Source organism: Benincasa hispida, chromosome 10 (assembly GCF_009727055.1).
Source record: "Benincasa hispida cultivar B227 chromosome 10, ASM972705v1, whole genome shotgun sequence".
NCBI classification, from domain to species: Eukaryota; Viridiplantae; Streptophyta; class Magnoliopsida; order Cucurbitales; family Cucurbitaceae; genus Benincasa; species Benincasa hispida.
The window spans coordinates 35,827,984-35,838,772 of record NC_052358.1 but is presented as its reverse complement, the minus strand read 5'-3'; the positions used below and the strand labels follow the sequence as shown (position 1 = coordinate 35,838,772).

General features: G+C 33.3%; 1 protein-coding gene across 1 annotated transcript; it reads right to left on the bottom strand.

Moving 5' to 3' along the window:
* Positions 1-2,098: 2,098 nt before the first annotated feature.
* On the bottom strand, positions 2,099-5,417 carry LOC120088388 (metal transporter Nramp3-like). The gene is made up of 4 exons (XM_039045649.1): positions 4,342-5,417; positions 4,114-4,250; positions 3,365-4,017; positions 2,099-2,726 (listed from the first exon to the last, which is right to left on the bottom strand). Exons 1-4 carry the CDS (start codon positions 4,860-4,862, stop codon positions 2,505-2,507), a joined length of 1,533 nt encoding a protein of 510 aa, XP_038901577.1. The 5' UTR covers positions 4,863-5,417; the 3' UTR covers positions 2,099-2,504.
* Between the last annotated feature and the right edge of the window lie 5,372 nt (positions 5,418-10,789).

The following is a 10,789-nucleotide window of genomic DNA, read 5'->3' as shown; positions in this document are numbered from 1 at the left end:
TAAGAAATTCAACTCTATGAATAATTCATTCAAATTCCAAAACTACTTCAAATATTAGAAATACAATCATATATACACTAAATGATGAAAGGACACAACCTTTCATCTATATTGTCTAATTCATCTAACACCATTCAACTACTCTTATAAATCTAAATACATTAAATGAAATTGGTACATGATGTATTAATGATGTGAAAGAATCTAGATTTTTGGATTGATTGTGTCTCTTAGATGACCAAATGTCTTTTTGAGCTTGAAAGGTTGCAACTCTTCGTTATGGATAGAAACCTTAGCTTGGAAGTAAACATTTAATGTTTTAGTTCTTTTCAATGTCATTTATTTCCTTATCACCTCAAATCTTGGATGTTCTTGGATCCTTGTAGGTGGTAAAACATGCCTTTGAAATTTAGGAACTTCAAATCTTGGACGTTCTTATCGCTTTCTTTTTTGGTTATTTCCCTTTTTGTGAAACTAAGTGAGATCAGCTAGACCAATCCAAGGCACGAGACCAAATCTTCCTATTTTGGAACCTAAGGACTCAAGGATTCCTTACGCTTGAGCCTACCCAGTGGACTTAGGCTTGCCTTGAATATTCCCCAACAATCACATTAAATGTCAAACTTGAAAAGAAATGTTGCAACTAACATCTCATTGAAACTAAACTAATGCATTTACTGTCAACCAACTAATATATCAGGCCAATTTGGACCAACCAAACACTTGTATCACAAAAATGTATCTAAACCCAATTATGAACACTTAGGCCACTAATAGCTACTATCAATTGCTATCATCGATAGTTGTTATCAATGATAATTTTGAATTTGAGAAATATTTATACAACCTTAAAAGATTAACACTTGAAATATCACTTACATTTTTGCTATCAGTTTTCAATGGCTAACATTGATATACTTTGATCAATTGTAATCAAATTTGAAATATTAACACCTAAGGCTATCAGTGGATATCAATGATAGACTTTTATAAGTAGTTATCAACTTTTGAAATGAAACTATTATCTTTCAAAGATTAACATTTAAAACTATAAGTGATAGAAGTCTATGAGGTTATAAGTGACTTATCTGATATTTACCTAACTTATATCACCAATATCATTAATATCATTCATTTTATTGATATATACCTAAGTCATGTCACTGATATACGGATATCAGTGATAGCTATGGCCATCATTGATAGCTTCAATCAGTGGTTATCATGGATAACTTTTAGTAGTAGCTATCAATGGTAAAATTTTATCAAATGGAATTGACTTTTATATTATTAATATCATCGATATATGGATATCACCTAAATTCTACCCACAATTATGAACACTTACAAATTAAATCCAACCCCGTAGTAAATTTTAAAATCTTAAATTTCTCTAAAATAATAGTTATTAAACAAGTAAATATAATAATTTGGACATAGCTCAACTAGCATACATAAGTGTTTGTAATTGAGATATTAGTGGTTTGGATTCTCTGATCTTTATTGTACTCAATAATAATAAAAATAATAGCAATATGATGACGATCTCTATTGTACTTATTAATAATAATAATAATAATAATAATAATATTAATAATGTTTTCTATTTCAGTATTTCTCTTTTCTATAATAATAATAACAATAATGATGATGATGTTGGTGATGCTGATTTGAACTAACGATAAGGAAACAAGAAATGTCCAACCAATTATTCATGAATGTAATTAACCAAACATAAGATTTTGATAAGACTGGCTATTTTTAACGATTTTGATAAGACTGGCTATTTTTAACTAAGTACATTCGTGAACATTATCTGATAAGAAACTTCACCATCACTATTTTTAACTTAACTTCCTTGAAAACTCATTGTATCAAATCACATCATCATATGTTAGAATTGATATAAAATAAGCATAATTTAAACTCTTTGGTTACTATTTGATTTTTTTTATTTGTTATCTACTTTATACTAATGTTTTTCAATAACCAAACCATGTTATAAAAACAGAGGAAATGAATAATTTTCAAAAAGTAATTTTTGTTTTTGGTCACTAAAATTTCAAGTGTGCTCATTTAGAAAACAGAACACTAGAAATAAAATCAATACAAAAGTGGCCTTAATCGTTTACTGTTGAGTAAGTGTGATTAATTGTGCCAAGCAAATCAGAACACTTGAATGACATTGATATAACCAAAGACTAACAAGCCTACATAAACTTAAATTACGATCAGATTCAAGCTGCACCATAGCCTACTATCTGCTTCATTTGACAGTATGAGAACAGAAAAATGAACAATTATAATACAAAATTAACCAGAACAGCTTTTCTCAAGGAAAAACATGTCAAATCATAACCCATATATCTTGAAACTAGCTGATATATTACTCCAGGGAAGTGTTCTCCAACTGCGTTTCAACAGATGCTTTAGGACAAGACAATTATTTGACAATTATCGATCTGCAATCTGAATAAGTCAGAGTCAAAGTTGAAGATGATAACTCAGTTTCCATTGGCAGTGTACGTCTTCCGGTTGATGAAGTTGTGCCAACTTGAAAACGAAATGCTTCGATAGACGAGGTAAACAACAAAGGCAAGATATGCAGCGATGAAGACGAACACGAAAATGGTGAAGAGCACTCCATTCACTTCCGATGAGATGAAGCTCACCAAAAGATACCCGTTGATGGCCATCACCAAGACTGCCACCAGCCAAGAGGTAGTCTGAAGGTGCAGAAAGGCATGTGAGTTCTTGAACTACAATTGTTGTTTTGTTTCTAAACAATTTATTGAACTACATGGAGGTTTTAGATGATCTTAGACCTAAACAACCGAAAACAGCATGGTTTTCTTTTGTTTTTGTTTGTTTTTTTTTTTTTTTTTTTGGTGTTTTTTTTTTTTTTTGGTGCTTAGAGAAAAAAGAACTGAAGATTCTTAACCCAATAATGCCATTTACAGATTCAAAGATGAAGGCCAAGGACTTCTAGATCTATAGGAATGTATTCCATTATATATAATATGGCTTAAACTTTCTTTCATTGCTTGATAGTGTATGTCCTAAACTAAAGCGTTTGAGTCTAGCAAAAATTAAACTGGAATTAGAATTCTAATGTCCAAACCTCTGCTGTATCAGCAGTCACTTGTGGGGTCGCATTAAGACTTGTGGATTTAAGGTTGATTCAACGAGGCTACCATCCATGATCCTAATTCATGAAACTAATATGCAAGGTGCTTAGTAACTAATATAGATATTCTCTACAAATCAAAAGTAAAACAAAGCTGTGACCAAGTAATTGATACATCATTTCCTTTGCAATGGACTGTATAACATAAACCTAGAATAGTGATCATCACACACATACCTTTAAAATGGGCCCAATTTTGAAACTACCCATTAGATGTTCCTTCGAAGCCAAACAGAGAAGAGGAATCAGAGCAAAGGGAATCTGAATTGACTGGAGGACATTGAGCCATTCATTCAGAACATCGACCATCGAGTCAGAAGTTTCGAACACGAGAGCGACAATCATAGTTGGCACGATTGCAAAGCTTCGAGTTATCAAAGCTCTTAGCCATTTTTTCAACTTCAAGTTCAGGAATCCACTCATGATAAACTGTCCTGCATAGGTACCAGTGATGGTGCTACTTTGGCCAGCAGCTAATAGACCAATAGCCCAGATGTACAGAATGGGGAAAAGCCCACCACCATATTTATCTTGAAGATATTGGCCTGCATTTACAAGACCAATGCTATTCGCTATGTCTGTGCCATAGAAAGCTTTAGCAAACACAGTTGTAACAAACAAGTTGATGATGAAGGAGACAAAAAGGGCAAGAGTGGACTCAATAGAGTAGTATCTCAGAGCTTCTCGGACCCGCCCTTTCTTACTCGGATCGACATCTCGTGACTGCACAAGAGCAGAGTGCAAAAACACATTATGAGGCATAATTATACACCCCACAACAGCAACAGCCTGTGTAATTGTCTTGGAGCTAAGTTTTGGAATTAAAATACCTGTAAAGAAGATCCATTATTGGCCATTGTGCAAGTGGCAAAAACAATGAAAGACCAAAAAAGAAAAAAAAAAAAAAAAGTCTCCTCAGTCCTCACCCAATAGAAGCTCCTTCCCATCTGGCTTAGTTTCACCAAACATCCAAGCAAATGAGAGTGCCATTGTAGCAATAAGAACAGCAAAAACAGCCTCCAGTTTCCTCACACCATAATTCTCAAGAAACAGGAAGATAAAACTGACAAGAATCAACAAAAAAAACTTTCAAATTGAGGAAGCATAAACACAGAAAACCCAATTTGGGAAATGAGATAGAATAAAAAAATTACCAATCTAAAGCAGTGATGATGACTCCAGCCCAGAGAGGCAATGCACCATTACTCAGAATCTTAATAGCTATAGCACTCCCAATGACTTCCTGTATATCAGCCCCAATCAGGGCGAACTCAGCCATGACCCACAGCACAATTCTCGCCCAAGTTGGGTACTCTTCTCTACACAGCTCAGCCAAGTGCCTTCCAGTGGCAACACCAAGCCTAGCCGAAAGCAACTGGATCAAAAGCCCCATGGCCGTAGCCCACAACAGAAGCCACAACAAGGAATACCCAGCTATAGCACCAGCCTGAAGATTGGACTCCAAATTCCCAGGATCTAAAAACGCTATGCTCATCAAAAACCCAGGCCCTGTGAACAGCCAGAGCTTCCTCCATGAAAACGGCAGCAAACCCACGTCCGAATCGGACTCCGGTTCGTTAATCCCAATTACCACAACCTTCTCCGTTACGTTGTAAGCAGTTTCTTCATCTTCCTCCTCTATCAACGGCTGCTGCTGCTGATCATCGGGATGCATGATTGGCCAATTAACGGAATTGGGTGTCTAAAAATCCAAACTACGGAGTGAATTGCAGAGCTTTAGCTTTTCCAACCCTGCGTTTGGAGTATTTGCCCAAAAAATTCTCTTCGAGAAGCTTTATCGTGAAGCGAAGCTAGGAAGAAAAAGAAAGAAACCGCCAGTGGCTATCGCACTCAAGGTTATGTTCCACTTTTCCTTTTTCGGAATGATAGAAAACTCGAAGGGTAATCGTACAGAATTTCGGGACCCAATTATAAAAAAGAAAGAACACCAAGTGTGAAAAGAATAGCTCAGCTTGGTCGTCACCAAAATCAATCTTGACTGATCCACAGAAAAGATGAAAATTTTCACAATCCCCAACAAAGGGGTTCGAATCAAACACTCGTCCTCCAAGATTTGCGTCTTCGATTAAAGTTTAAAACATCGAACAAGAACAAAAGCCAAAAGAGGGGGCCAGCGAGCGAGGCCGAGGCGAAACGGCGACGTGTTGATGGGAAACCGTAGTACTGGGAATTTTGTGTGAGGTGGGAAGACAGCGTGGAGATAAAGCGAAAGGGACGTGGAATGGGAATTCGGCAAATGGGGAGATTTTTTGGGTTATTGAAATGCGAAATCAGGGACGGAAGAAGGCGAGCGTGCGGCATGGACGGGTTTGATGAGGCCATGTGTGTGGACAGAACGTGTTCGTGGATGTTCTCGCCGTGGCCCGCCCGTGCCCTCGTGGAATCCACCATGATAACTTCAACGTGCCTTCCGCGTGCTTTCAATGATATTCTATTTTAATTTTTAAATTTTTAAAAATATTTGTTTTAATCTCAAATTTTGATTATTATTTTATTTTGATCCCTCGACTTTTAAAAATATTCATTCTAGTCTATGAACATTTAAAAAATGTTTATTTTAGTTTTTGTTATATTAAAATTTTGTTAACTCTTTACCAAAATGTCAAGATGACTTCTATTTTAGGATGACTAAACTAACAAATAAATTAGCTATACTAAAAAATCTAGAGTTTTAATTTTGAATAAGGTTGCTAAGGGGAGAATTTAGATGACATTTTTAGTTCAAAATTTTGGTGATTTTGTATTTTGGTGTGTTGATCGTTGACATTTTATTTCACCTTCATTTTGCTCAATACATCTAGAACCTAGTCATCAAAAATACAATCTTCCTCACATTTATGTTGAAAAAATAACATAAATTTAATAGTAGGGATTAAAATAAATACTTTTTAAAATTTTATGGACTAAAATGAACGCTTTTGAAAATTTAAAGATTAAAATAGATTAAGATTTTAAATTCAGGAAATAAAATAAGATTTAAACCTTCTATTTTTGTAACATTTTCTTTTACCTAATCTTTTTACTAAGCTATAGAATAGTGTCTATAAACATTTCAAAATTTTCATTAAGGCTTTAGAAAAAAAGTTCAAACCTTTCCTTAGTGTTAGTTTTTTTTTTTTTTTTTTTCAAATAATACTCCTAAACTTTAAAATTTTCATTAATGTCGTTGAAGTTTAAAAAGAATCATAAACTTTAGCATCTTGTTTCAAAAATATCGTTAACATTTCAAAAGTTGCATTGATACACTTGCCCTTTGAAAAATACTTTTAGCATATGTATATAAATGGAATTTGTTTACCTATGCCTTATTCCAGCCCATATTCCATTTTTTAGCTCTTCTACTTCGATTTATGACATAACAATTGTTTATTTTTACTTTCTTCTTCAACATTCTCTTGTTATCCTTCTTTGATTTCTTAATTTTAAAACCACCTCCTTCAATCAAGGTAAATAGATTATAGAAAGAAGAAAAGAGAATAATGGAATCACCAAGAGGTCTTATGACTTAAACATTTTTAAAATAACATAATAGTAGTTGAATATAAGTTAATATGCTTATTTAATAAAAAAAAAACCATATGTTAAGAATTTGGGTCATGATTTTAACAACAAACAACAGGAGGCAAAAGAAAGAAAATGCTTGCATTACAAAAATTATATATAATGAATAAGAGAAAAAATGAAGGTATCTATTTAAACCATTTCCGAATTGGTTCTTTTCTAATTCAAGATAATTTTAACTAATTTTTTTTAGATGATGATATTTCTTATTTGTATATTTCGACGTGATAAAAAATAAGAGAGTTCCACTTGTTTATTTAAAGTTATGATATTTGAGAAGAGAGGGAAAAAGAGGGATGGATGAAGAATGTTTTAGAGATTGATTAATAGAAAAAAATTGATAAGGGGTATATTGAAGAAGTTATGAAAGTTAGTGCACACGACAATGCGCCTAAACTCAAAAATAGGGGTATTCACAAGCAGTTTGTGTTTTACTGTATAACAAGGCTGAATAGGATTAGTTCTCTGTTTATAGCTAGTCGATGTCAACGTGATGTGGTCGCATAGCTTAAAATAGTTTATCCATGAGCTAAAACTTGACTTGAATTCCTTGTTTTATTATCAGTTTTATCTTTATTATTTGCAAACAACCTCAAAGTCATTTCTTTATCAGTTACCAATTGGTTTACATCAAAAAACTCTTTCTTAGAAAATTTGAATTGTATAAATAGTCTCTTGGGAATACGATACTTGGAATACTTTCTATATTACTACATGCTAATAGTGTGTGCTTGCATTAGACCACTCTAAATTGCATATTTGTCATTCATACTAATTTGGTCTATCACATTAGTATGAAAAATTGTAGGTTTCTAAGTTTGTCGATGTTGTTGATGTGGACTTCATTACCTAACATAATAGTGGTGATGTATGGGAAGAATTGTAGTCATTTCTGAAGGAAATCAGACATGAGAAATTCCATGAGCAGCAGAATGATCGTTCCAAATTTTATTCATATATGAACATACCCAATCACAATAAAAAAACGGAAACATACAGGCTATGCACAATACGAAATTACAACATGATTTTCTAGTTAATCAAGGGAAAAAATAAACATACCTTTGAAGACTCATCTTCAAACTCCCTTGATCTTGAACGCTCGTACAAACAGCAAAACAACAATCACGAACACTCGAACACTACGAGCGCAACACAACACGATCAAAGCGAACACGAACTCATAAATCTCCAAGATCACAAACACAACGAACGCCCTCTAAAAACCTCGACTATGTTGAGTTGAGTACGACACCACCATAATGGCTACCTTGGTATTCTCGGTGTGAGAATTCAGAAGTGTGGGCCCTATGTGGACTTAGTTAGAAGACAAGACCAAAGGATGAACAATCATATAAACGATTGAGTAAGTGGGAGATGACAGAGGTCTATTGTATAAACAATGCCCAATCATTTAACAAATGCTCTACGATCATTTAGCCAAAGGCCAGCTGAGTGAACTATCATGTAGTGATACTCCACGATCATCTAGTCTCTCTTCAGCTATCGTTTAGTGAATCTAATCCACCTGACAGCCTACCGTGAGTAATTTCCTAGAATAGAAATCTCAATTCAACAACTACTAAAATTAGGAAAACATTTTTCCTTTTATCTCATGATTACCATGAAACTACCAATAACCTCCCACTCAATTGGTTATTAGAGAAAAAGAGATAATTATCCAATAATCAATATTATTATAAATATATATAATAACAACTTACCATAGTATATTTATAACCTATAGTTTTAATATTTCATCTCATGAAACATATAAACAATAGCTCTTTTTCTATTTCATGGTTCTTAATGTAAATCTGATTTACATTAATCCTCCACTTGATGTATCTCATACATCACATCGATCATATCATATATAATTGTATTACCTCTTGTTAATTTTAATATGTCAAATAAACACCAAGAACTTATTCTCAACTTGAATTCATTGAGCTACCAAGGGGACCTTATGGATCTGTAGCTCGAAGCTCCAATGGTACATGAATAACTGATTAAACTCTTTAGTCCTCTTGATCCAATATCCGTTAACTTCCAGGCACTCCACTAAAGATCGACAGTTGAAGTCTCCTTATCACAGATATATTATGTGTCCATATCAACCAATCAACAGATATATTAGTTGTACTTCACAGATTGCTCGTAAGTACAACTAGGGCAATAACCCTGTGTAACTATAACTCCTTAAGTACCAATGATCCCTCTAATGAACATAAGTCATGGTCCTACAATGACTGAGTCCTCTCTTCCAAAAAGAAGTTGTGGCTACTATGTTCAAGACCCAGAATCAGCCCTTAAGGGAGTAATCTATCTATTTACCCATGCTTTGGGGAAGGAGTGAATTCCATCTTGTGTAACTGAGTTCCCAGCTCCCAAGTTAGACAAATCCCCAAAAAGGTAGGCATTTTGAGTTGGCAATCTGGCCAGTCTCACCCCATACTACTTAAAGAATCACCCTCAAAAGTAGAAGTTCCCAAAACACTCAAGATTGAGGTCATGTCACCTATGGTCGTTTAAGTGAGATGTAAGTCTCCAGTATCAACGACATTATATACAGAGACGAATCATCTCGTGGTCTGGTCTTATACAAACTCTTTGTATAGGACACCCTCGCTCGTATGTCTCCACATGAATGGTCAGGATCTACCATCTGTAGTAGTTCACAATACTTGCAAACCTCTAAAATCAGGTCGTATCCATAGTGTCACCAGGATCAGGTATCCCTTCTTAATCCTTATACTACAGACCTATTTATGTTATCACTTAAGGCATGATCCACTTGTATATCCCATGTACATACTTAAGTTTACATACAATAACCATGGAGTTTTATTTATTAGATATGAGTAAATGCTAAATAAAATAACTCTTATTTTATTCATAACAATATGTATAGATTACAAACTATGAGACTCTGGGAGAATTAGGACACCAATCCCAATAATTTCTTCTTTAGAGGGTAGTGATTATTATTCTAATTTGATGATTGTCGATATTGGAGTTTAAAAATGTCACCATTAAATCACTTATATGAAAAAACAACACTAACTTGCAAACCTTCTTTTATTTATGCCTATCGTTTGGATTTTAGTTTTTGATATTTCTATATTTTTTTAAATCAATTTTGATTTTTAACTGTCATATCTTTATTTTTTTGCCCATAAAGGTACTATTTGTTTTTTGTTTTTAGATATGTTAATCTTTTCATGATCATTTCATTTTGATTTTGTAATCTAAAAACCTATATTTGAATTATTTTCGTTTGATTTGAATTTGTTGTATTATATTATGTGCTTACACACCTTTTAATATTATTATTTTTTTGGGAGAAGAATAGTTCGTTTTGAAATTAAATAAATTAAAGATTTATGTATTTAGACATTTATGAAGTGAAAAATAGGTTTAGACATTTGTCCAATCAACCAATATTTATATTCATTTTGACTTTAAAGAACTTGTGCATGTGCGTTCGCACATATATGTGTAATTAATTTGACATTTACTAACTTAATCTAGTTGTTACGAATATCTCATTGACGGATCCAAGCACGTGGTTGGAATAGATAAACATTTGCACATAATATGTGTTGGGATTTATGTCCTAAATCTCGTAGTCTGCAAATTGTAAACGAATTATTTTATAAATAAAATGTTATTTATCTTCTATTTTCATGAATAACTCAAATCCAATAAACTAAGATTCAAAGTCATTTAATGTAACTTGAACAGTATGTGTTTGACATACAAATAGAGTGTGTTCAAGGAATAACCTAAAAGGTCTATGGTATACGGATAAGGTTGAGTAACTTATCCTACCTTACCATGGTAACACTATGGATACAACTCACTTTGTAAGTGTTATAAATGTTATAAGTTTTATAAATGATTTAATCTAAATCGGTCATGTGATAACATGTAAGTGGAGGTATCCTATACAGTGAGTCTATATAAGATTGACCATGAAATATATAATCTCTGTTTGTAACAACGTTAACTGAAGAG

What these genes read in the sequence shown, in the direction of transcription:
- LOC120088388 (XM_039045649.1), bottom strand. Translation starts at nt 4,862, where the DNA reads ATGCATCCCGATGATCAGCAGCAGCAGCCGTTGATAGAGGAGGAAGAT. An exon ending in TGGGAAGGAGCTTCTATTGG is followed by an intron (nt 4,018 to 4,113) that starts GTGAGGACTGAG and finishes TCTTCTTTACAG; the next exon opens with GTATTTTAATTCCAAAACTT. An exon ending in AAATTGGGCCCATTTTAAAG is followed by an intron (nt 2,727 to 3,364) that starts GTATGTGTGTGA and finishes CTGCACCTTCAG; the next exon opens with ACTACCTCTTGGCTGGTGGC.